The sequence below is a fragment of the Acartia tonsa genome, chromosome 8, assembly GCF_053477335.1.
Source record: "Acartia tonsa isolate MP-2025a chromosome 8, ASM5347733v1, whole genome shotgun sequence".
Taxonomy (NCBI): Eukaryota; Metazoa; Arthropoda; class Copepoda; order Calanoida; family Acartiidae; genus Acartia; species Acartia tonsa.
In genome coordinates this window covers 923,911-951,902 of record NC_137267.1, presented here as the reverse complement: position 1 = coordinate 951,902, position 27,992 = coordinate 923,911, and the positions used below count along the sequence as shown (strand labels likewise).

The 27,992-nt window shown below is 31.5% G+C and overlaps 1 protein-coding gene across 1 annotated transcript in view; it reads right to left on the bottom strand.

Annotated features, from left to right (window-relative positions):
- The window catches only part of LOC145325755 (atrial natriuretic peptide receptor 1-like), a 116,776-nt gene that overhangs the window by 29,189 nt on the left and 59,595 nt on the right, over positions 1-27,992 (bottom strand). The window contains exons 34-38 of the mRNA XM_080168698.1: positions 11,484-11,537; positions 3,976-4,020; positions 3,246-3,309; positions 2,621-2,667; positions 1,592-1,651 (exon numbers count right to left, since the gene is read on the bottom strand). Of these exons, the coding sequence (XP_080024824.1) occupies positions 1,592-1,651; positions 2,621-2,667; positions 3,246-3,309; positions 3,976-4,020; positions 11,484-11,537 (270 nt within the window). The remainder of the gene's footprint in view (positions 1-1,591; positions 1,652-2,620; positions 2,668-3,245; positions 3,310-3,975; positions 4,021-11,483; positions 11,538-27,992) is intronic.

Below are 27,992 nucleotides of genomic sequence, written 5' to 3'. Positions count from 1 at the left end.
AAAAGGGAAGGGGGGAAGAAAATCTCTTCAAAAGAGATGGGAGAAAAGGGAAGAGATTTTCTTCCCCCCTTCCCTTTTTATATGACGTCACAGGAATCTCACTTTTCAAAAGTGATACAAAATCGGGACAGATTGGGCTTTCTCTTTCTAAGCAATACTGGAATATGTTTACAACTATCTGCTGCGCCCATAGTATCTAGGGATGAGATGAGAGGGCATAGCCATCCAAAGATATCTATTTAAAATGAAATAGCCTAAAACCTTCACGATGCCAAAGTAAAGCTTTTCTAAAATAGAGAACTCAATCCTTAGTTTTCAAAATATTGACGGTTAGATAAAAAAAAATCTTACTACTTTATAAAATAAACGAGTCTTGAGTATACTGATGGACGTACGGACATATCTTAGTTAAAGATAAAGATGCGCTACATGTTAAATTTTATTTTCGAGAAAAACCTAAATAATCTATTAACATGAAAATACCATATAATTTTAAATTTGTGGTCTTTAATTTCTCGCTCCTTATCTGCTTTTCTTAATTATACGTGGATTTCATTGGACCTGTTTATAGGCTAGGACATTCACCTTTCTTTCCTTTTGAACGCCACGGGCAGAGACTACCAACCATTTCAATGTCTTTGTTGTGACGCGGTTAATTTTTGAGCTAACATGAATATACTTATCTTCTTGATATTTTAGACTTTACAAGGCAAACAAAGCCAAAAAGATTAGGCCATTCAAATTGACGTAAAACAATTGTACATTATACATAGTCAGGGAGGGAGGGGACACCGGGCTGTTTGTTATACTGTACCCCAAACTTTTATAATAACGTTTTCGGATCATGGAAAAAAATGCAGTAGCGAATTTCGTCGTATTTTCACAGTAGCCTTTCTTCTATTTTTAGCCCCTGCGGGGGGCTCCAACACTCCGGGGCAATCATTAACATTTGATTCACCTAACCGAACCTAAAGTAAGCTATAAAAAGCTACTGTGAAAATACGACGAGACCGCTACTTCGTTTTATTTCCACGATCCACGTTTTCTTATTCTATGGCTTAACAACTTTTTGGACTTTTATTAAATTTTTATTGGTTGGTTTATTACGTTGAATGTAGAAACGTTTGAACCACTAACTGTAATCTACAGAAGGGTTAAAATTGTTTATCATCATTGAGGATGTTCATCAATTTATCGGCCATTGTTTCTTTTATCCCTTTAGATCCTTGCATTAAAGCAAAATTAACACATTTCTATACATGAGATAAAAAATGAAATAATTGTTGTCAAAACAAAATTAAAATAATAATGAACTTGAATATTATAGGTATCTCTATGGTTAAAGCAAAATATCAATGGATTTATCATTACTTGGATATTGCACCAGATATTGATAAAGTGATGATTGCAGCTGGCTGAAATAACGAAACGCCCCATCTACCCATGTTAAGCTAACAGCTAGACCGATATGGTACAGTGAAGGTCCAGGAAAAGTTGAAAACTATATTATGGAAGGGCCAAATAGAAATTTCTTTATGGATAAACATTGAGACAAATTGTGTGCAATCAAAGGATCCTAGTAAAAACTTACCTTTCAATTAAGTAGGTGATGATTTCTTTGGGTTTAATATGGCAGCCCCACGGCCCAAGCCTAAACAAAAGCATGAGATAGAAAAAATATTATTTTTTTTCGGGAGATGTCATTGTACTATTCTTTATACAGGTACCCAAAGTTTTATGAATAGGCTTTCACATTAGTTTCATTAAAAACTATGAGTACTTTTTATCAAATCTTCATCCAGCAGTTTCCAAGCTTTACATTCCACAATGTAAATTATCTACAAAAGGGTATTTTTGTTTATCATTATGGGGAAGAAAATATTTTTTTTCTATCCTACTCTTAAATAGTGATAATACCATAATTAATGTGAAACTTTAATTTATTTACTGAAATATTTATTTACGTACTATCTATTTTTAACATTATTTATCAATTTATATTTAATTTTATCTTCCCCGATTTTTTTAAGCTTATGATTTCAAAATACGGGACTGTTTGAGTTCTCCTTTTTAGGGGAGCTTCAAATAGGTCTCGGGATGGTTTTAGGCTATCTTATTTTGAGATCCGAGCATTGGGATGGTTTTGGGGCTATTATTGTATGAAGGCACCGGCTAAAAAAACTGGTTTTAATCTTATGATTGTACATTTTTATATTCGTAGAAAGCTGGATCTAATACAATGCTTCGTCTGGATGAGAACCGTTTCCTACCCAACGGATTCGAATGAATACGAGAAACATTTTTAAAATTTAGTATTTCGAAAGAGTTTCTATGCTAACTTAACTACAGTACTGAAAACCCAGGAAGGGAGGGGACATTGGACTGTAAATTACACTGGTAACCAAAGTTATAATATTTGTTGGCTCAAAAAATGCAATTAATTTTGATTCGCTTGCTCCAAACTAGAAGTATCCAAATTTTCAACCAATAATTTTCATCTTCACAAAGGCTTTGAGCCCAGCTACATTGTAAATGAGAACCATTTTGGTTCAGCGGTTAGGGAAATCCTTCGGTACAGACAGACAGATAAATATCATGTTTCTTTATTGGGAGGAATTACCTGGCCGCAATCTCATGAAGGATGATAGCAAACGAATAGATGTCACCCTAAATAAAATAAAAATTATACAGAGTATTTTTACTTAATTTATCCCACTTATCCTTTACAATAATTAATGATTAATTATCTTATTTTTTCAATTACTTGTATAATTTTATATAAAAAATATTTCATGATTTTTTTTCTAAAAGAAGGCGATTTTTAAAATATTAATGGTTCTATACCAAATTACGATTTTGTTGTTTCGACAACAAAACTCCAAATGAAGGTAGCTGCCAAAAGGCTGACAACACATTTCCATAAAATTTACAAGAATTGCACAGCACTAAGAAACGCGCAAAGTTGTATGCTGTTATATATATTTAGTCTACAGGGAGGAAGAAGACATTGGTCTGTTTATTATTAGAGTTCCCGAAGTTTTTAAAAAACGTTTACTTTTTCGCTGACTGAACAACTTTGGGGAATTTGCTGGAATTTTTATTTGTTGGCTCATTAAATTGAGTGTCCAAACGTTTTAACCACTAATTGTAATCTACAGCTGGCCAATTTTATGTAGCATTACTGGAATGTACATAACTTTATCGGTCATTGTCTTATCCCTTTAGATCCCTGTTTAATCTCTCACCTTTTGAGTCCCCATTATTCTGTAGTTTGGTTTCCTCAAAATTTCAGGCGCTGTCCATAACATTCTAAACATTTATTGACTTTGGAAAACATTAGGGGGGGAAAGGGACAATAGACTTCAAATAATATTAATACACAAAGTTGTATAACCACGTACACTCATTTGTTCATGAATTTCACAAAATCTTGTTCCAATTGTCCGAACTTTTCCACCAATAATTTCAGTTTTTTTGGTCTTCCTCATCAGAATTCAAGAATTATTTTGATTCTCTGCTTTGTTGAGTTAATGTATGATTGCCAAAATTCATTGAATAGAAATACAGACAGATACATAACTATTTTAGAGTTGTCATGCTCCCCCAAAACAAACGATTTACCTGGCCCAATATTGGTAGGATTCAGGGTCTGTCTCGGCATAATCCTTATGGCAGTCATATAGACAGACAGATAGCTAATAGAGTTGCTCCGCTCCCAAAACAAACGATTTACCTGGTCCAATATTGGTAGGATACAGGGTCTGTCTCGTCATAATCCATGGGACAAACAGATAGACAGACAGATAGACAGACAGACACATAATTATTACAGAGTGGCCCTGCTCCGCCAAAACAAAGGATTTACCTGGCCCAATATTGGTAGGATTCTGGGTCTGTCTCATCACAATCTCTGGGACAGACATACAGACGCCTAACTATTATAGAGTTGCTCCGCTGCCAAAATAAAGTATTTACCTGGCCCAATATTGGTAGGATTCTGGGTCTGTCTCGTCATAATCCCTGCGAATTAACAATAATCAGATACATTATAGTTATTTATAGCATTTCATTATAGACAGCTTGCAGCGGACATTAAAATAAAAGAAAATAATAAGATTATAACCAGGGGCTGAAGATCCGGGCTGACAAAACTTGCATAAATTTTATGATTTTTATTTTAATATTATTGAAAAACTTGTATTAATACGATACTTAATTTTTCGGTATGGCTGAAAACCAGTTCTAATACAGGGGAAATTAATCGGTTTCAAAGCCATACTGGAAAAGGAAGATTTCATTCAACTTAAAAAATTTTATTATTATTATTACGTATTTTATTGGTTTTTAATCAGTTTATGAACATAAAATCACAAAAATATTACTAAAAATATGAAATTGAAATTATTTACAATTACTATATAAAAATAAATTTGGTTTCTTTCATGTGTTCCGTCTTCTTTGAAGATGTGTTGAGTGCTGGTAATTTCTCGTCTAGTCAAAGTGAGGGCAATGGCATCTTTTTCATTAACACAAGGATTTTTGGTTATCCTGATTATCTGTTTACCCTGAGCCGTCAGCTTAAGAAACTGAAAAAAAAAGAATGAAAGTTTAAGTTAGAAAAAATTCATAGTTGAAAGAAATATTGACAGATATTAAGAAAGAGATAGAAAAACTAACAAACAGATTTTCTTAATGGCCCTGTAATAACACTAACCCTTTTATTCTCTTATCCACTTATTATACGCATTCTGATATTTAGGAAAACGCATAAATATTGCTCTAAAATTCTTTAAAAACTCTTTTAACATTGACAATACAGGTTTAATTTTCTTATTTCTACATTCAAAAAGAAACCAAGCTGAAATAATAATTTCTGTATTGATTATTATAGCTTTATAGAATGGTATATTAGACGGTGCTCCCAAGAGAACATAATTGGCAACCCATGTTATATTAGATTGGTAAAGAAAAGTGTTAAAATATTCTAAAAGTAATTCTGTATTTGATGAACAATAAAGATAAAAATGACAAGAAGTTTCTCTAGGGGTGGGAAGATTTAAAGCTATTGTACATTGTGTACATGCTGGACTAGTGTCACTAAATTTTGATAAATTTGCATTAAAATGAAGAAGATTGTTAGATAATTTAAAAGCAAAGTCTCTTATGTTCATGGGAAGATAGGATAATCGCCACATGCACATAAACCTTGATTCTCTATTTATATCTATTTCATTACTGAGCCACGTATTTCTAGTTTTAACGGGTTGACAATTAGTTAACATAGATTTGGTTATATCTAAGAAGTATCTAAAATCTTTTGCTCTCAAATTGGGCTTTGAAAAAAAGACCAATATTGAAACAGATTTTTGAGAAAATTTTGTTTTACACCTATTTAAAAATACTCTTAGATTATGTTTCATTCTTATAAATTCATTTGGGGTTACATAACAGGAAGATTTCCTGCAAAATTCATCATAATTTAAAACATTGCCAAAGTTTGAGATAAAATTACTTAAGGTAAGATTTTTTAGTTCATTACCATACCTTAACCATGAGTTTATTGTGAAGAAGTTGTTATTGATCATATTTCCTTGATTATCCGTGAATAAATGATTATTAACAACTTGGGCAGCGAGAATGTTTCCACTAAATTTCCAATAATAATCACAAAAACGTAAAAAAGCTTTAACTAGATTGTACAAAATTGGGTTAGATTCTGGAATAATTTTATCAATTTGTACAGATAAAGGGTTTTCGGGATCTGCAAGATATTGTCTCAATTCTTTACCCCATGAATCATTTGCCTTAAGACCTTTTAAAAAAATGCTAACTTTAAGACTAGTGAGAAATTCTTTTGGGTTAGGCAGGCCAAGCCCACCCTTGCTACAGTCAAGAAAAATTCTATCCTTTGCAATCCTTCCCCCTTGTTTTAGAAAGCCTACAACACACTTTTCAAAGTCTGCTAAAAATTGGTCTGTTGGTTCGAAAATTGAACCTAGATATGATAATTGTGAATAAAAATATGTTTTTATAATAGAAACCCTTCCAGGAATACTAAGATTGAATAAATTCCAAAAATTGCGCAATTTTACAACTTTTGCCAATATTTTGTCCCAAATTAAATTAGTGTCATTTAAAGATTTGTGCAAGCTTAGACCTAAAATTGTGAAATTATCTGAAATTTCAAAATTCAGTTCCTCAACTTTTCTTATAAAATCTAAAGAAGGTAACCCACCAGTTATAATAATTTGAGTCTTAGAGTTGTTAACTTTAAGGTTTGATAATTTTCCAAAGCTGGTCAAAATATCATAACATTTTTGGAGAGATTCTGACTTTACTTCCATGAAGTTTTGCATATCGTCTGCAAAACCACTTGCTACATTTACTTTATTTTCATCTCTGTTAAAATTGTAAGGAATTGAATTTGGAATTTTAAGAGTGTTTGTTAGACATAATTTTATAACGAGTGGGTTTATTGCAATTTTAAATAAATTTGGAGATGGAAGGTCTCCTTGAATAATACCTATTTTATTTTCAAAATTTTGTGTTAAACCGCAATCAGTCAAGATACAAGATTTTCGGTTTTTAAAAGTAGAAGATACCATTAAAATAAATTTTGGACCAAAATTAGAGAAATGCAATACAGATTGTAAGTAGGTATTTCCTATTGTATCAAATGCCCTCGAAAAGTCAATTATTAGACTTGCTAAAGGAGAATTTGTGGAGTTTGATTTTGAAAGCAGTTCATATACATTTATTAAACATTCTTGTATAAAATACTGATCGGAATAAGCTTTCTGAGCATTGTGTATTATGGAATCTACAACAGTTTTTAATCTTAAATTTATAACTCCACTATATAGTTTATAAGGAGATGTAAGTATACCAATGCTACGCCAATTTTTAATATTAGAAAGATCTTTATCTCCACCCTTTGGAATTAAATTGCTTCTACTTATATTCATCATACCTCTTAACTCCCCTTTATTAGCCATATAGTTAAAACCATGTAACATTGTATCTTTAATTAAATCCCAAAAATGTTTAATTGACGCCATAGGTATGCCATCTAAACCAACAGCAGCATTTAAATTAGCATTTTTAAGCATGGTTTCCAGTTCAGACATTTGAATAGGTGACTCAAGATTTAATTTATCTTCTTGCGATAATTTAAAAGGGTCGAAAATTGGATCATTTTCATTTCTTTCAAAAAATTCTTCAAAAGAAATTTCTGGCTCAACAGACGTGCTAAAAAGTTGTTTAAAGTGATTAACAATAAAATTTTGTCTCTCATCATCATTTTGAATAATATTCCCTGAGTAGTCTTTAATCAAAGATACAGATTCATGAGAGTTCTTATTTTTCAAAAGTTCAGAAAAGCTTCTAGTGCTTTTCTCATGGTTTAATAAGTTAAAATAATTTGTGTTTTCCAAAAGTCTTAGATTTTCCCTGTGTTCAATTTCCAAAAGTTTTGCCTCAGTTTCTTTAAAATTAACAGAATTAAAATCACCAATACTTCTTAAATATGATAATTGATCAGACAAATTATTTTTTTCCTCCTTTGTTGTTTTAACATAAAATGACTGAAATGATATACATGTATTTTTTATTTCATTTAATAAACATTCTAACATTAAGTCCGGTTCCAACTTAGTGTTATAAGATAAAAAAGTTTCAATACTGGGAAAAAGTGAACAGTTTTCTTCAATTTCATTACTATAAACTTTAATTAAATGTTTACAAAATTTGTCATTGGGTAGCTTTAAGATCGTTTTTTCAAGCCCCTGAATATAAAAAGATAAAATGTTAATCCTATTAATTAGTAGAGTTAATTCATTTTTATTTGGAGGTTCTGTATTATCAACCATAAAGCTGTACACAGAAAATTTTACTGTAGAATATAAATGTTCAATATTAAGTAGGGAGCTATCAATAACTTTTGGTCTAGTAATATTCTTACTTTTTCCAAAGAAAGTGACAGGTTTATGGTCAAAATATTTTGATAGCCTATTTGGATATTCAACTTTTTTGATTAATGGACTAAATTGTGGGCTTGCCAAACAATGGTCAATCCTTGACCTATTTATAGCTTGTTCACTAAAAGGAATATAACTATAAGTTTTTAAATTTGGATACAAAAGTCTAAATTTGTCTACAATAAATCCATCCCTTATCCACGAAACTAAAGTTTTTGTGTGAATTAAGTTAGGTATTGCGCTCATGTTAAGAATTTCATAATTATTTAAAACTACGTTAGAATTTATAGGCAAATCACAAGTTAAACAGTTCAGATCTCCCAAAATAACAAACTTAGAAATTCCAATACTTTCAATTTTTTGTTTTAAGAGTGAATAAAAATCTTTATTTTGAGATTGAGTTGGACCATAACAGTTAATGATAAGCATTCGTTCATTATTTATATGCAAATCAACGATAATTACATTTTCACACCTAGATTTAAATATTCTATAAACTTTATGACAAAAATTTCTCCTTATCATTGTGATTACACCACGATCCCCTTTTGTGCTATTGAGATAAATATCATAATTTCCGAATTTACTTATCATTAAATAGTTTTTAAGAAATGTTACATTATTACCCACACGCGTGTCTTGAAGTAAAATTATATGTGAATTTGTTTTTAAAACTGCATTAATTTTCATTTTAAACTTCACACCATCTTTATCTAGAGAGGCCAAACTTAAATTTAGCGAGTTCATATTTTGGCTTATAACTTTTACATTGTCTAAGCAAAAAGAATTTCCAGATGTAGGCTGGTTTACTGGGGGAGGGGGACTTAAAATTACTTCTTCAAATATTAATTCCTCGCCTTTTTAAATTTAGGATCCCCTAAAAGCTTACAAAAAGACATATAATTTTTCTTCAAGTTAAAAATGTTTATCCCTTTTTTAAAAGATAAAACTGAACCAAGAGACATAGTGTAATGTTTCAAAATATTTTTTTGCAATTTATGAGAAATGTCAATGTAGAGATTTGGATGATAAAATTGGGGTAAATTACAACCAAGGGCAGAAGGGGGAGAATGTAAAAGGGGGAATAACATTTCACATCTATAGTAACTATACCATTTAAAAGTAACAACAAAAAGGAGCAGTTTATATAAATAATGCATTATTTTGACAAGAATATTTTAAATCAATGATTATTTTGTTTACTCACATTTGTATATATTTACTAGAGAAAGGTTGCAAGAATTTGGTGTTTTCAAGCATTGCTTGAGGCGCAGGAGTTTTAAAACTTTCTAAAAATGTCCAGTTAGTACCTATCCTTGTTCTGTAAGAAACCATTATGGATTTTCCGGTTGCGCTGGGCCTAATAAGAATTTGCTTAGAGGTTAAATCTATGTCCTCAGATTTAACATTTTGGTACTTTTCTCTTAAACTTTTAATAATAGGAAACAATTGTTTAGGCCAATGAAAGTTAACCTCTAACCCCTTAGTCTTTAGAGCCTTATCTAAAGCAGCCTTTCCTTGTTTAGTTTTGGATTTCAGTAATACTGGAACGATAAACTTTTCATTTTTCTCAAATGTTTCTTTTGCTAATGGGGTGATTACTACGTCCGATAAAACTTTAGGGGTGAGAGTAGAAGAAAGCTTTGTCTTCACCGTTTCAATCATAGAAATGTCAGAATCCCTATCAATGTGAACGCCTAAATCCAAGTTGGGGACCTTACTACTTAGAGAAGCAAGCATGGTTTCATTACACAAATCTTTATACCCTGCTGACCTTTCGATTTCAGACACAAGGTCGCCAGAAGCCACATTGATAGCTACGGTGGCCTCTAGTTTCTCAATTCTTTCAATTAGCGTCTTCTGGTTATTAGATAACCCGAAAACAAACTTAGACAAATCATTCATCTTAGATTCTAGTTCAATAAACCAATTGGTTATTGGAGCTATGATTTTAGCCTTTTCACTAGGCTTCCCACTATTACATTGACTTAGCTTATCAAGTTCTTCCCTAATTTTTCCCGTTGTCTCAGTTATTTTAGAGAAGTGGTCAAAGGTAAAATTATTCCAATCTGCAGGGGTAGTGGAATTTTCTCGCTGCCCTTCAAGGGAGGAATTAGAGTTAGGGGTAATGTTATTAGTCATAATCACTAAGAATAAAATTAATTACCTTCACTAATATGTTAAACTAAGGATGAATATCACAAATATCAATACTTTTAAATAAACACAAAAAAACTTATCTTAAATTTTTCACTAGTGGAGCAGATTCGCTGTGTGTTGGGCGGTCAAACTTGATGAGTCAGCTGTAGAATTAATTACAATTGTATTTGTACTGGTTAGCGGGCGGTCAAAACTAGATAATCTAGTCGGTGAAGAGTTATAAGTTGGGGTAGGGGAGGAGAGTGGTTAGGACAACCTTTCACCTCAAGCTCAACTGAATAACTGAATGTTGCAAAATTTTAATTAAAATGATATAAAAGGTTTTGTGATTTTTTTATTTGAAGATTTAAAAACCCAATAAGTTTGTTCTAAACCCCAGTAAATTCTTTAACTCCTACAAATAGACAAGCATACATCCTATAACTAATACTAGCGGCTACGCCCCTAGAGGCCTCTAGTGGCCTTTAATTTTTTTTTATTTTAAATATCTAATTTGAGAAATTACTTGTCTATGTTATGAATTTTTAAATTCATTCGTCTACGCAGCGCAACTACGTAGCGCGACTATGCTAGCGACACTATGCGGCGGAAATATTTAATATTTTTGATTTTATTGTGATTTCTCTTGGGAGGGTGGTGGTACCCTCCCCCAAAATAGTTATAAACCTTCCCAGGACCTATGAGAAGCTACCCTGTTACGGAGAACCCGATCGGTTCAGCGGTTAGCGAGATCCTTCGGTACAGACACACAGATACACACACAGACATCCTGTTACTTTAGTATAAGGATTTAGTACTTGAATGGATACAGCGAAATTTTCTTTTGTCAATATAGTTTCCTAATATAGTACTCAGATATTGGTCAATATTTTCCTCCATTGTCAGAGGAGGAGAGGAAAGGGTATCTTTATTTTAGCCAGCTGGAAGAAACATTTAATTAGGGTATGCGAGAATCTCTAACAATCCTTATAATAAAGTAACAGGATGTTTGTGTGTTTGTCTGTACCGAAGGATCTCGCTAACCGCTGAACCGATCGGGTTCTTCTTAACAGGGTAGCTTCTCATAGGTCCCAGGAAGGTTTATAACTATTTCTTGGGGGGTGGGACACCCCCCCCCAAACAAAAAATAATGAGGGGGGGGGTGTTCCCGGGGGGGGGGGGGTAACCCACCCCCCGAAAAAAAATTTCACCCCCCCAAATTTTTTTTTACTTTAAAAAAAAATCTAAAATAAGAAATTGAATTATTAAATTCAACTCTCTCCTCCTCAAGTGCCCCTAGAGGCCTCTAGGGGGCGTAGCCGCTAGTATTCATATATTATATATCCATTAGTATTTGAATAAACTTACCCAGAGTCCCAAGACTTGAAAGTATTCGGACTAGCAGCTGGTTTTACCATCTCCCTGAAATTTGGAAATAATAATAATATATTGCAGGCCTCGGCAGACGGACTTTATCCGCGTGAAAGCTTCCGTAAAATCGTTATATTAGTTGGATGTTAGTTAAAATATTAGTTGGATGTCTAAACCTGTTCCTAAACATCTATTTTACACAGGCGGTTTTTTTATTTGAGGCATATGCGCGGATGAGGCGTGGCTGCAGAGCCCTGATATATTGAATAATATTTTTTTAAAACTTATTTTTATCGTTCTACATATATTACGGTCAGCTGAATTTGAGTTTCCGATTGTGTACATAGTTTCCCCATCCTATCTCAATATTTACTACTAGCTAAAAAAGCTTAAAACTTCCAAAAAATTGGTTAGATTTCAGTTTTAACCTTGTTTATAGCAAATCTTTAGACTTTTATCTATTTATTCAAAGGGAAATAAAAAAAGGCATAAATCCAATCCAGGACGAAAATAAAGAAAATAGCTTTTGAAGTACAACCGGCAGTTTGGCGCGCGGACAAAGTAAATTATTAAGGGGTACCTTCACCAAAAAATCAGAGGTCTAACCTAAATAGCAGCCGAGAAAATCACTTATTACTGCAGCGGACGGACAGACAACAGGAATTATGCAGTAGCTGTGCTACTATAAAAGAAGTATACAATTTTTCAAAGAAAAAAACACATGTAAATTATAGAGTAGCTTTGTGTCTAAACATTTGAATACTGTTATGCAATAAAGAGTAGTTTATTTTGAAAAGAGCTGATGACACATTCCGGGAGGCAGAGAACATAGAAGCAGACAAGGTGAATTTTTTTTCATTGCCGCGTTTTTTATATTCTCATTCGCCAATTGGCTATTGGTTGATACAAAACAGGCTGATCCTTATTGGTTTAGAGCGATAGCTACTTGGGAGCGTCCGCGAGTGATGTTATTTAATTAGGAATTGGTAAAAGTTGCAATATCCCTTTAGAATCTAGGCCGGGGCCTAATTAATGGCCAGGTTTCCTACCCCTTATCCCTGGTAATCTATCATCCATTGTCTAATCCCTTAATTTACCCAGAGAGGGAGAGGGCATTGGGCTGTTTATTACACTAGTCCCCAAAGTTTTATAATGACGTTTTTTTATTCTTAGGAATAACTACTTTGGGGACTCTTTTGTTGGTTGGTTCATTAAGGTGAGTCTCCAAACGTTTTAACCACTAACTATTATGTACCTTATGAGGTAATTTTGTGTATCATCATTAGGAATGTATATCAATTTATCATCCATTGTCTTACCCCTTTAAATCCCTAAAAATCCTGTGTCATACTTGTTTATTATTTTAACAGATAAATACAAGGGAAATATGGATAGGCTTATAAAAATATATAAATTTTAACCATTTTTAATAAGAAGGATTTTTTTATGTTTTGTTGTAAAAGTATATCACAATGCCATCGAAGGTGATTTGACTTTTGTGTCAGAACCTGAATTGGGACATAGTGCATTTCATTACCCTAGGTTAGGTAATTTCATTTCACTTTTCAATAAAATCTAAAATGCAGCCGTTTTTGCAGGAGGTACCATTTTCTGTGAAAATTTTAGAGGAAAATTAAACAGTTTTTAGTTAATTTCTACTTCTATTTTCAACTGAAGAAAAAATCCTTTTGTGTATATACAGAATCATTGCTGTTACTTAATCTTATCAAAAAAAATTATTTAAAAACTAACCCATAATAGCCGATTTTTCATTTTGTTCAATTTGGGTAAACTAAAAATATTACCATCTCCAAAGGGTTAAAATCAAAATTTCAAAGCTCTAAAATGTTGTTCATCGAAAATAAATAGCAGTTTATAAGGACTTTTTGCATCCATCTTCTCATTTAACAGGGAAAAAAAACAAAAATAGAATCTATTTTTTCAGTGTTGACATAAAAAAAGCATTTGATGAAAAACTGTAAAAAAAATATTTTTCAAAGTGCTAAAAACTAATACAGACTATTCAGTCTTTACCTCTGACATTGAAATAGATGTAAAAAAAGTCAATTTAGTATAGCAGCCAATTAAAATAAATTTTCTTATGGAAATTCTCATCAGAGCATTACTGATAAACCAAGGTCTTATTGGATAACATACTAAATGCTCCTTTAAAAATTTGTATTCTATGAGAAAATCATGTTTTGAAACGGACATTTCAAATTAAAGTGTAGCTTCAAGTGACTAGCTGTTCCCAGAGTGAGAGATACCAATGTTTATTACACTAGTCCTTAAAGTTTTACAATTATGTTTCTTATTCGTTGGTTTAACTAATCTTAAGCTCCAAAGAAGGTAGTTTTGTGTTTCAATATTGGGGATGTACATCAAATTATTGGCCTTTGTCTTATCCCTTTAGATCCATGAAATGTTCTACCCTTTGACTTTATGGCGATATTGATCTTGAAAATAGTCTAAAACCACACCAAAATAAAAGTGAAACCAAGTTGGACCAGCGATTTCCGAGAATTTTGCATACAGACAAAAACCTTAGTACTGTATGTATATTAGAATGACAAGATTGAATGTTTAATGTCTATTTTATAGGTAAAATTGTCTTTCTAACTTACGTTCTCTTATGCTCCCTCTCTCTCTCAATCAATCTTCTTCTCTCTCTCTTTGTTTCTATGTCTCTTTCTCTCTCTATTCAAGGGTGATAAAAGGGAAATGCAGTTCTTCATAAAATGTTGTTTCATGGGGTTGTATTCATCCCCTTCCTCACGCTTATGATCCAAAATATTTCAGACTATATTGTAACATACCCTTTTTCCAAAATGATCATGTTAATTGGGTTGCACTTGTTTTTGAGAGAAGGCATTTCCCCTACTTTTACTATAAATACCGCTCATCTGACATAGCAGCAGTAGGTCTTTATTTTGTCTTTATTTATGAAATTTGTTTAGGCTAAGATTCGTTCGTACCTTTCTCTACCATGTGTAGATCTGCTGAATGCTATAGAAATATTACTATTATTTGGATGTTGCACCAGATTTTCGTGTACTCTAATAAAGTAATTCTCACAGCCAGCTAAAGTTACAATACCCCAATCCACCCCCTGGATGAACAAACTATAATAAACGAGGTACATATTAGCTAGCTAAATTGGCGACAAATTTTCCCTTGTTAATATATACATGTATTCTATATACATTGCTAAAGTAAACCAGTTTTAAAAAAGATAAACGGACATTGGAATTATAGAGTAGCTTCGCTACTAATAATGGATATATTATTATTTGGATTTTCATGTTCTCTAATAAGACTAAATTAACATTTCCCCCTCTACCACATTTATATCCTCCCCTCTTTCTGGATGAACAAACTGACCAATACATGGGTTTCATGTTAGCAAGCTTAATTGATGACAATTTCCCCCTGTCACAATATTCATGTATGTTCTACATCCATTATTAAAATTGTGACTATTTCTAAATTATGTTTATTTGGGATTAAGTCGGACAGAAAAACATTGTTTTTAATCATATTATGTAAAACTAGGGGATGCGCCACTAGCATCTAGAAGCTTTTAATTCAAAGGGATGGGGAAATTCCTAAAATCATTCCGGGACCAGGTAAAAGCAGTTAGTGAAAGGTTAGTGGAATAAAACCTTCCATCACATTTTCTACCGAATCCAACTTTTGAATAACATAGTTTAAATTAAGTGACACTTTTCAAGTTTGAGAGTTTAAACAAGGATTATTTATAAAATAATCGACATTTCTAATTATATACTGCCATGCTAGTCATATATATGTCAAGATAAAATTCAAAAACTTTTTTATTCTTTACTTTAATTCTTTAAAGATTAAATAGATTCTACTTTTTAAAAGCTACTCTAAATTTGAAATGGCCATTTGAAAACATGATTTTCTTATAGAATATATTTATAGAATACAGAATACATAGAAACTTTTTACAAAGGAGCATTTAGTATGTTATCTAATAAGTCCTTGGTTTATCAGTAATGCTTTGGTGAAAATTTTGTAAACAAATTATCATAATTGTCTGCTATAATAAATAGATTTTTTTACATCTAATTAAATGTCAGAGGTAAAGTTGAATAGTCTGTATTACTTTTTAGCACTTTTAAAAAAAAATATTATTATATTTTTAATCAAATGCTTTTTTATGTCAACACTGAAAAAATAGATTCTATTTTTGGTTTTTTTTCCTGTTAAATGAGAAGATGGATGCAAAAAGTCCTTATAAACTGCTATTTATTTTCAATGAACAAAATTTTAAAGCTTTGAAATTTTGATTTTAACCCTTTGGAGATGGTAATATTTTTATTTTACCCAAATTGAACAAAATGAAAAATCGGCTATTATGGGTTAGTTTTTAAATAATTTTTTTTGATAAGATTAAGTAACAGCAATGATTCTGTATATACACAAAAGGATTTTTTCTTCAGTTGAAAATAGAAGTAGAAATTAACTAAAAACTGTTTAATTTTCCTCTAAAATTTTCACAGAAAATGGTACCTCCTGCAAAAACGGCTGCATTTTAGATTTTATTGAAAAGTGAAATGAAGTTACCTAACCTAGGGTAATGAAATGCACTATGTCCCAATTCAGGTTCTGACACAAAAGTCAAATCACCTTCGATGGCATTGTGATATAATTATCAGGGATTAATTTACATTCTACATATTTTCAATAATTTTCATTAAGATTTGTCAATTGATTGGGGTGCTAGATCGATTCCTAGATTTTTAGGTTTTCATGATTTTCTCGATATGCTTATATTCTACATATTTCCAACAAGCTTCATTAAGATTTGTCTATTCATTGCGGTGCTAGATCGATTCACAGATTTCTAAGTTTTCGTGATTTTAAAGGTTTCGCGATTTCCCTATTTCATCAAGTTTATTGTATGAAACTACTCTATAGTAAGTTTTTCTCGATATCCATTTATAATTTTTGAGCTTCGCCACTTATGGATGTTGTCATCCTTCTAAGACAACTGAAACACATCAACCCCCTCCTTTATTAAAGTTTAAAACAATAAAGTATTTATAACCCCTGCAGAAGACATTAGACAATATTCCTGCAGGGGTGTAGGGGGGCTGAACTCCCAATAGGTTAATACATCACCTACCGCCGTCCTACACCCCTTCTGCACACCCTGCCTTAACCAAATAAAGGATAAACAAAAATTACCATGAAAACGGACAATGCAGCGTTCAAATAGGACCTAGTGCCAAGTAGAATCCATTGAGAATGAAATCCTAGCTGTTCCTTCTTGGCAGATATTATGAATTTAAGATTTAAGGTGAAAATCACTAAATTCGCCAAATATTCAAGGCAAATCTACCTTTAATACAGAAAGATTAGATACTTTTTTTCTGTCAATCGTGCTCATGGGGACACTTTTTAAATTAAATAAAATCTTATTTATAAATAATCTATGTTTCAGTTGTGATTTGACTCAAATCTGGTTAACTTGTCTTTGTGTTTCACTTGATTTCTTAATAATCTCAAACATTAGGGTATAGAATTCTTTACACAATGTGTAAACATTTAAAATAAAGATATCTAGAGAACTCCTCTGTAAATCAGCCAATAGGATAGCACTGGAAGAACAATCTAGCTATGTTATTAATAGAGATGTGTACAGATTTTGGCTCAAAAGAGCAAAATGTTTTCATTTTGTTTGCATAATGAGTCACCTATAAAAAGTTGCATTTCTTAGGACAAAGCTTTGCTTGGATAAATCATATCTTGTAAAAAATTTTCCCATAATATAGACCAAGGATATATAACTATGTATATTGTATCATTGTTGAATTTCTTAGGATAGAGTTAGCTTTCTATAAATCAGATAATGGGTTCAACTTGACCATCTAAATATACTTTTCTGTTTGGTACAAACCCCTCGTCCTAATCTTTGCTTATAGGAAAGCTTAGGATTTGACACTATGTTTAGCAAGCTTGAGATCTTTAGTGAACTTAACCCATTAGTGCCGAGCGCCACTTTTATGGGCCGATCGAGCTGAAAATCTCAGGGAAGCTTTATAATGGTAAAAACGGAATTCCAATTTTTTGGTTTTGCTCTAGTGGCGTGCACAGGAAAGTTGCAAAAAAAAACGGTTCGGCCTGGCCATAAATACCAACCAGGCATTTATTACCCGTTTTGGCGGTTTCTGCCGGCATTAAAACCCGGTTTTGTAGTAAAAACCCGGTTATTTTGACCAAAAATTGAAAAATGTAATTTTTGAACGCCCAAAGTGAGATGAACACTTTTTAGAACATTGATACGATCCTTAATTGAAAACTACACAACCTCATGTAATCTATAGAGCTACAAGTAATATACAAAGCGATTTATTTCAAATGTAGTGTTTCGGCTGGTTTCGGCCGCCGTTTTGGGTAAAAAAGCCTGTTTGTCGAATTTTTAAAACCTGACATACACAAAAAAAAGAACATATAAAATATGGGTGTTGCATATCAGAAAACGAGCATAAAACTATTGGGTGACACATATAGAGATTACTAGGGTTATTAGGGTGGCTCAAACCCTTACTAATGACGTAAACTGTTATTTTTATTGGTTGAAAAGTTAAAACCGGGTAATAAAAACCGAAACCGAGCCGGGTTTTAAAACTGTCGGGTATTTATGGCCAAGCCGAACCGGGTCATAATAGGGTGTAAAAAAACGATAAAAAAATCATATAAAAAATAATAATTTGAATGAAACGAATCCACAAATAGATGTACTTGTCAATAAACATTAGATTTCACGAAAAAAATCAGCAACTTTACTATAAAAACAAAAAAAATAGAAGGGTATTTTAAATTTTCATGATTTTCAAATTTTGTTGAGCTATACCGGCAAACGGAAGTAAGCTAAACTGCCTGCTCCAGGGGGAAATGAAAGCCAGGGTAGTAGAGGGGGGATTCATACTGAGAATGATGCAATTATTAAGCTGGAAACCGGTTTTTTTTCTTTTTTCGGAACTGGGTTTTAATACCCGGTTCGTCACTGATGGGTTAATGTAACAGAATAAAAGTTCTTAGCTTACATTTATCAACCTTAAGAAGTTAATCTTCAAAATCTCTGAATGGTACCAAAATGTTAGAATAGGTAAATGGATTTCTGGATGTCTGAAGAACTAAGGTAAGAATAATCCTTCTCCATCAATATAATCATATTCCCACTCAGCACAAACCCTAGGTTCTACAATGGCAGAAAGTTTTTTTTTAAGTATAAAGCTTTACAACAGCTTAAAGAAGAAGAGAAAATGAAAGAAGAAACAATAACTTGAAGGAAACCTTACAGCAACAGAGTAATAGACATACTTTAATTCATAGGGAGCAAAGATACATTTGTTACAATCATAATTAGTTTTCCATTTTGTCAAATATTAGATAAAAGAAGTCTAAATTATCATACAGACAAGGAATCAAATAGATATAGTATATCTAGAAGGTCAAACTGGACCCTTAATTTGTCAAACTAAAAAAAATTCTAGCATACAAACACCTTTGTTTATTTGTGTTATGTACAATCCAATCCAATAATACAGCAACGAAATATTTCCACAAAATGATTTATAGAAAGCTAACTTTATCCTAAGAAATTCAACTATTCATAGTTACTTACTATATATGTTTTATCATAGTTTCACATTATATAAGATTATACATTTTTACAAGATATGATTTAACCAAGCAAAGCTTTGTCCTAAGAAATGCAACTATTTATAGGTGACTCATTATGTAAACAAAATTACAGGATTTTGCGCTTTTGAGCCAAAATCTATACACATCTCTACCAATAACATAGCTCGATTGTTCTTCCAGTGTTATCCTATAAGCTGATTTACAGAGGGGGTCTCTAGATATCTCTATTATAAGTGTATACACATTGTGTAAAGAATTCTATGCCCTAATGTTTGAGATGATTAAGAAAACAAGTGAAACACAAAGACAAGTTAACCAGATTTGAGTCAAATCACAACTGAAATATTGATTTTATATAAATAAGATTTTATTGAATTATAAAGTGTCCTCATGAGCATGATTTACAGAAAAAACAGCATCTAATCTTCCTTTATTGAAGGTAGATTTGCCTTTATTTGGCAAATTTAGTGATTTTCACCCTAAATCTTAAAATCAAAATATCTGCCAAGAAGGAACAGCTAGGATTTCATTCTCAATGGATTCTACTTGGCACTTGGTCCTATTTGAACGCTGCATTGTCCGTTTTCATGGTAATTTTGTTTATCCTTTATTTGGTTAAGGCAGGGTGTGTCTGATTATAAACGTGTTCATATGGTAACAACCGTAAATTGTTTCATATTGGCAAAAAATATTCAACAAATATAAAATACGAAAGGCACACTGTTTAATAATTAAAGTAAAGTACGCTAAGTAAGAATTTTTAAAAAATTGTAAAATATAAATTTATCTCACATTGACCTACTCCTTTACCTATTGCATTTTTATATAAAAACTATTGTTAAGGACTTTTAGATATTTACAATGTTTTTTCTTGTTGCTTAAAACACTTATAAAAAACAATTTTATTTTTTATATACACAAAGTACAATGTACATTTTATACTCTAATGTTTTTAAAAGCGAAGCTTTTCTATAATTAGGGTCAGTCCGTCACAGTTAGCTCTTTTCGTTAATTTAAACAGGTTTAAATTGTCCTATCGATTCCAAACTTTGCGTGATGATTCCTGTAGTAGTTAGATACAATTTAGAAAGCGCAGCAACTCAATACCAGAATGTCCGTACGTCCATTTTAAACATGTCGATTTTTAACTTTTTAGACAACAAATTTTTGTATGTTAAAATAATCCGATTCTTCTGATTTTTTGAAAACTGATTCCTATTAAAACAAGGTACAATGTTAGCGAAGCATCTCTATAAACAAGTCCCAAAAATGTAAGTATGTCCTTAAACAGTATCATCTATTTATGCAGTTTTGCAACAAATTTACTTACAATATTGTTTGTACTGCATTAATATTCTGCTAATTCATTTCTGACAATCTACAATTGTTAATGTTCGTTGTCCTTCCATTTCAGAGCTTCGCTTTTATGGATGTTGTCATCCTTGTTATCTTATTTTTACAATAAGATCAAACTCTTAGTATTCAATGACTTAGGAATCTAATGGGATAAGACAATGGCCAATAAATTGATGTATTTTCACAGCTTTTGATAGGTTACTTTAGGCTAGGTTAGGTAAATATTAATGCTTGCCCTCAGGGTTAGGAAATATGCCTCGCAGATGCTCTAGAAAAAGGAGAAAAATACTGTGAAAAACCCGCTACTTCGTTTTCTTTCTATGATCCACGTTTTTTTTGAACCCGGTATTAGTGTCTTAGAAATTATCTTAGTGACGTAAAAAAAAATAGGATGTGTCGATACTACTAGGATTTTTAAGAATTGTTAATAAAGGCCTGAAATCAAGATTTTTTGTGCTTTTAAAAAATATTAAAAATATTTCTAAAAATTCTTCATTATTTTTGCTCACTTTTAAAAAACAAAATCAACTTTTTTTTATTTTTTTTTTATAAAATTATCTTTCAAAATTGAAATAAGATCTATCAGCTGATATTGTACTTCTTACATAACTCAAGAGTTGACTTACAATGTGTAAATATTTTATAGATTATTTAGCAAAATAATAAAAAACCTATATGTAATTTCGTGATTAATAATTGGCTTAATCTTACATTAAACATTGAATGATTTTAAATAATTTTCAAATATTTGCTTTTATAATTATACTTATTGTATAAACCCTTCATAAGTTAGCGCAAAATGCTATATATTTTATCACATATGAGCTATTTTTTAAGCCAGCTTTTTAGTCAAAATTTCAAACCAATAACAATTAAATCAAAAGATATTAGGTTAAAACTATATATAAACGAGAGTAAAGAAATAAGATATTGCTATCAACAACAACAAAAAAGGGTTTTGTCTAGTTTTTGGTAAAAATAACGCATATTTATCATTTTAAATTAAAGCTATCTTTTCAAGATTACATCTATAAATTCGTCTGTATTTTCTAACTTATACCTGTTTCCATGAAAAATCAATTGATTTTCCATAATAATTTTATTTCTATATTAAATTTAGAGACAGCTAATTTTTCTTTAAATATAATGAGATGTTTATCAGAAATTTTTAATTAAGCATAATAATGTATATATAAAAAAGACAATTACGAATAAAAACAAAACAATCAATTATTAGATTATTTATATCAATAAATTTAACGGAATTTGAACGTAATTGTTAAAGAGCTAGCTTACACAGTTTTGCCATTAAAAAATAACCTTCTTTATGAATGGTACATTCTAACAAGGGTAATGATATCCAGTAGAGCAACATATTTAACAAATATGTCTTTAAATAATCAGTCTATTTAACAAATATCTTTTTAAAATGCATAAGTTATATTACCTCTCACAAGATTGTTTAGTCCTTTGACACTGTACATAATTATTATTTGATTGATCTATCCTTAATTTTTATTCATATTCAATTTTATTGTTTGTATATAAATATTTAATACCTGTATTATAATACGGTTATTGTTTTTTTTTGCTATGTTTTTATAAAATAAATATCTAAGCAAATGTTACCAATTCTTATAATTATCTGGAATTGAAAAGAATTACTTTCATTCGGTTGCTAAAAAGAGGAGAAAAAGAAATGTATTGAGTCAGATAGTAGCCTTAACCTGTACAGCTTTACATTTATTTCATAGATAAATTGAAATTGAAATTAGATAAAATTATTAATTGATTTTAGATTATTAAACAAGACATGTTAGAATTATCCTATCAATTTCAAACTCTTCATGATGATTCCTATGACAGTTAGGTATAATTTAAAAAGCAACTCTATCATTGTTAACAGAAAGTCAGTACGTCCATTGAAAACATGCTTTGTGTGTTTTTTTGGCTGCTTTTGAAGAAAGACAACTGAAATTTTTAGTGAAAATGTCTTTTAAGGGGTGTTTTAATGTATTTTTTTTACAGTAGCTTTTGATGGATTATTTTAGGTTAGGTTAGGTGATTGCCCTGCAGGGTTAGGAAAATGGCCCCGCATGGATAGAGCCCCCCCCCCCCCACAGTGGCTAGAAATAGGATAAAATCTACTGTGAAAATACCAAGAAACGTCCCTTAAGAGGCATTGTCATGAAAGGGACTATACCCAAGATATATGTGCATCTACTTAACGACTTCCAAAATTTGAGGGTGCCCTCAAGTAATCACCCCTTCCCCCCCCCCCCTGCATCTACTCTATACATTATTTTGTCTGTCTGACTGTCGGTCATGCTTAAAAAACCTTATTGTTGGAGAAATGTTATTTTCACGACTGCTTTTTTAGATAGCCAGCTGTAAGTTTTAGTCAAGATACCTTATATTTATACAGATCTGCTCCATATATTTATTGTCTGTCTGTCTGACAGATATACTTAAAAGGACAATTTAGTTTTAAAAGAAAAAAAATTAAAAAATGTTGGTGGTTTTTTTTCTAAGCGCGTGAGGGTGCAGGTACCCTATCCTAAAATAGTTATAAACCTTCCCATGACCTATGACCTATGTCCCTGCAAAGGAGAAGCATATTAGTTAGAAAGATCCTTCCATATAAATAGACACACACACACAAACATTCTTTTACTTTGATATAAGGATTAGCATTTTGTTACTGTATCCTATTACTAGCGGCTACGCCTTAGAGGCCTCTTGGGGCACTTGAGGAGGAGAGAGTCCAATTTAATAAACCAATTTATTTTTCTAGATTTTAAAAGAAAAAGACAAACAAACAAACAAAGAGACAGACAAACAGACATCCTGTTACTTTATTATATCCTATTATATAAATTAGTAAGCTAAGCTTTTTTTGACTGTAGCAACGGATCTTGTTAACCGCTGAACCTAAAGGGTTCTTCTTTACAGTGAAGCTTATTATAGGTATAGAGAAGTTTATAACTATTTAGGAAGAGGGCTCTCCACTCTCAAAAAAAAATAACACTTAGAAAAAAAGTACCATCTCCGCAATTTTACTTCTTTGTTTTAAAACTTAAATTGAAAATTGGAAGAATGAACTTTCCCCCTTACCACCCTAAAAGCTTCTAGTGATGTTACTGCTAGGGATAATATATTATAGTTTTTATCAACATAATATGCAGATTTTAAGAAAAATTTAATCAAATATGCGGACTTTTTTCAACCTTTTTTTGACAACATTTATTAGACATATTAGAATTATACTATTGATTTCAAATTTTGCACGGAAGTATGTCCTTTTACTGTATGCTATATTTACGCAATTTTGCAACAAATTTATGTGCAATTTCATTTAGACTTCAAAATTAATATTCTGCTTATTAAGTTCTGACACTCTAGCTATTGTGCGTTTGTTCTACCTTCTGATTTTTGTGCTTCGATTTTATGGATGTTGTCATCCTTGTCTAGAAAATACAAATTTATTAATCTATGGTAGAAAGTACAGAGAGTATAAATTATTTCCTACATTTTCTTTATCAATTATCAATTATCAATCACCTCTATTATCCATCTCTTTTTTAGGGGTTACCTTTCCCACCTCCCCTCTAATCCCTCGTTTTTAATTACGTCACTAAGATAATTTCTAAGACACTAATACCGGGTTCGTTTTTTTTATATCTTTAGCTTTGTCGAGGTTTGAATTCCGATGAATAAAACATGAATTGTATTACGCAGAAATAGAAATAAACAAATTAAGCATATCTAGATAATTAGATAGATGGATAAATAACTCTTTTACGTATCATTATATATCAAATTATCGTAATTAGATAAACCTACATTCCAAAACAATATATATATTGTCACTGATCTAAAGGGATATGACAATGGCCGATAATTAATGTACAACCCCAATGATTATGAACAAAATTACTCCTGATGAAGAATACAATCAGTGGTTGAAATGTTTGAAAAAAACAACTTATTGAATCAACCAATTAAGATCCAATGAAAGCCACTACAGTTGTTGAAATAAGAAAACGTTATTATAAGAATTTTGGGGGACTAGTGTAATAAACAGCCCAATGTCCCCTCCCTCATTCCCTGATATAGATATTGTTACCTTAACCTAGTATATTAGAGATGGAGGGGACATTAGACTGTTTTTTACACTAGTCCCCAAAGTCTTAAATTAATGTTTACTTATTTGTTGGCTTAACCACCTTGGGGATTTTTTGAGATACTTTGAATCTTTCATGAAAGAGATATTTTTGGGAGGGAGAGTACATTGGGCTGTTCATTACACTAGTCCCCAAAGTCTTATAATAATGTTTTCTTATTCGTTGCTTAAAAACTTTCATTGAATTTTGATAGGTTGTTTCATTTAGTGTCCAAAAATTGTAACTTCTAATAGTAATCTATAAATTGTAACTTCTAATAGTAATCTATAATTGGTAACTTCTAATAGTAATCTATAAATTGTAACTTCTAATAGTAATCTATAAATTGTAACTTCTAATAGTAATCTATAAATTGTAACTTCTAATAGTAATCTATAAATTGTAACTTCTAATAGTAATCTATAAATTGTAACTTCTGATAGTAATCTATAAATTGTAACTTCTGATAGTAATCTACAGAAGGGGTAATTTTGTTTTAACCTTATTGGGGATGTACGTCAATTTATTAGATTATCCTTTTAGATCCCTGGTATTAGTAGTGCAGCTACGCTATAAATAGGTTATTACGTCCGTCTGTCCGTCCATTCTGTGCTTGTAGTGCGAGAAAGTTTGAAGGGGGGGGGGGGGCATGGAAACCACCTTGGAACTTTATCTGCACGCCCTAGGGTAAAAAAACCAATACTAATTATCGAACATATATTTTTTATTGAGATAGATAAAACTAGCGGTTTTGCCCCTAGCCTCTAGAGGCTTTGCCCCAAGAGGTTTGATCAACCTAATTTTTCGTATTTTAGATTTGAAAGAAAAAAATTATAAAATCTTTTTTTTGGGGGAGGTGGGAGGGGGGGAGGGTTAGTCGACCCAACTAATTTAATTTTGATAGTTTTAAAAAGAAAGAAAAATTCTTTTTTTTTGGATGGAGAATATTTTTCATTTTTTGGGGGGTTGGTGGTGTCCTACCCCCCCCCCCCCAAAAAAAAAATAGTTATTAACCTTCCCGGGACCTATGAAAAGCTACCCTGATCCCTGAGGAGAACCCGATCAGTTTAGCGTTTAGCGAGATCCTTCGGTACAAACAGACAGACAGACGTCGTTCTACTTTTTATTATAGATAAATAGGATGACGGACAACAAGTAGACTGAATTTTGGTATATTGATTCCTGGGACAACAAAGTATTATGTTATAAGCGAAGCAACTCTATAATCAAGTCCTAAAAATGTAAGTATGCCCATAAACATTATCCTGCATCAAGCAGTTTTTTCAGCAAATTTACTTACAATTTTGCTTTCACTCTTATACATTTATATTCTGATTATTCAGTTCTGACACTATACAAGTGTTAATGTCCGTTTGTCCAACCGTTTCAGTGCTTCGCTTTTATGGATGTTGTCATCCTTGTTTATGTAAATCTATGCCTTACACTGTCATTATCTTATTAATTGAGTTTTTATTCCACGGCAAAGAAATTATGCATGTTGTATCTCAGGAATCTAAAGGGATAGGACGATGTACGATATATTAAGATACAACATAAATCATAATTGGCAAAATTATCGGTTGAAATGTTTGGACACTAATAGTTTGATTTATACAGATATATACAGATGAAAAGAAACATGGGCACCCTGCCTAACAGGAGCGTTTCTTTGACATCCTTATAATAAAGTAACATGATGTGTGTTTGTCTGTGTGTCAGTTTGTCTGTACCAAAGGATCTCGCTAACCGCTGAACCGATCGGGTTTTCCTTAACAGGGTAGCTTCTCATAGGTCCCGGGAAGGTTTATAACTATTTTCTTGGGAGGTGGGACACCCCCAAGCCACCCCCCCCAAAAAAAATGAATGATACCCCCCCCAAAAAATTTTTATTTTATTTTTTACTTTTTATTTTATTTTTAAAAATCTAAAATAAGAAATTGGGTTATCAAATTCGATTTCCCCCTCCTCAAGTGCCCCTAGAGGCCTCTAGGGGGCGTAGCCACTAGTAAATTTTGTAACATTTGGAAGTACAAATCCTTTGTACAAGTACAAATCCTTTGTACAAGTACAAGCGAAGCATTTCTATAATTCGGCCAGTCCGTCAGTAAGTAATTGATAGATCTTATCTTTAATTTATGCATGTAATTTGAGTGGTGATTCCTGTAGCAGTTAGGTACAATTTTAAATTGTAGCAACTCTTTAATTGTTACGAGAATGTCTGTACGTCCATTCATCTGATTTTAGAATACTGATACCTAGAACAACTAAGTACAATGTTATATTGTAGATGTGATATTAAAAAAAAGAATTGAAATAACACATTAATTAAAGGAAATAATATTTTTCTTATTTCTAATATTTACATTGACGATGTTCAGAATATCAAAGATGTTAAGGGATAAGACAATGTACCCTAAATTTATAAATAATTCTCAATTACAATAAACAAATTTACCCCTTCTGTAGATTACAATTATTGGAGGAAAAGTTTGTTCTTGACCCAACAAATAAAAGAAAATATAAATAAAACTTTGGGGTCCCAGTATAATTTACAGTTTAATCTCCCCTAACTTTGAGAACAAAAAAAACCCATTAAAATAACATCTTAATTGAAAGAAATAATATTTTTCTTATTTCTCCAATATTTGTTGAGACATGTTTTATTAAGTGTTTTCTTGAGGGTTTTTTTCAGGGAGGAAGGGGACATTAGTTTTCAAATAATTCTGGGCCCAACCTTCTCTCATTTGGCGGCTTAGCAGTGTCTAAGTTTATCCACCTATGAATTTAATCTACAGAAGGGGTAATTATGTTCATCAATATCGAGTATATCAATTTATCATCCACTGTCTTATCCCTTTAGATCCCTGGAATTCTTTTACTATGAAACATAAATTTTTGTATGACGCCACTTTTTAATACAATTGATAAAATAAGAATAATAAGAATTAATAAAAAAAAGTAATAGTTATTTCTTTCATCGTATTATAAACGGCTTTCCGCGGATATAAAATGTACAATTATAAGATTAAAACCAGTTTTTTAGCCCGTGCCTTCGGCACCTTATGATTGTACATTTTTATATTCGTAAAAAGCTGGATATAATATGATGCTAGACATAGTTTTTTCGTATGGATGAGAACAGGTTCCTATCCATCGTATTCGAATGAATACGAGAAAAAAACATTTAAAGCGTAATTTTTATGGAAGCTTAAAAATATCTTTAAAAATAAGATATCTGAGTAAAATCTTATCAATTATACACCTTTAGTAATAAAAATACAACTTAACTAATTTTTGTCTTTGTGTACCA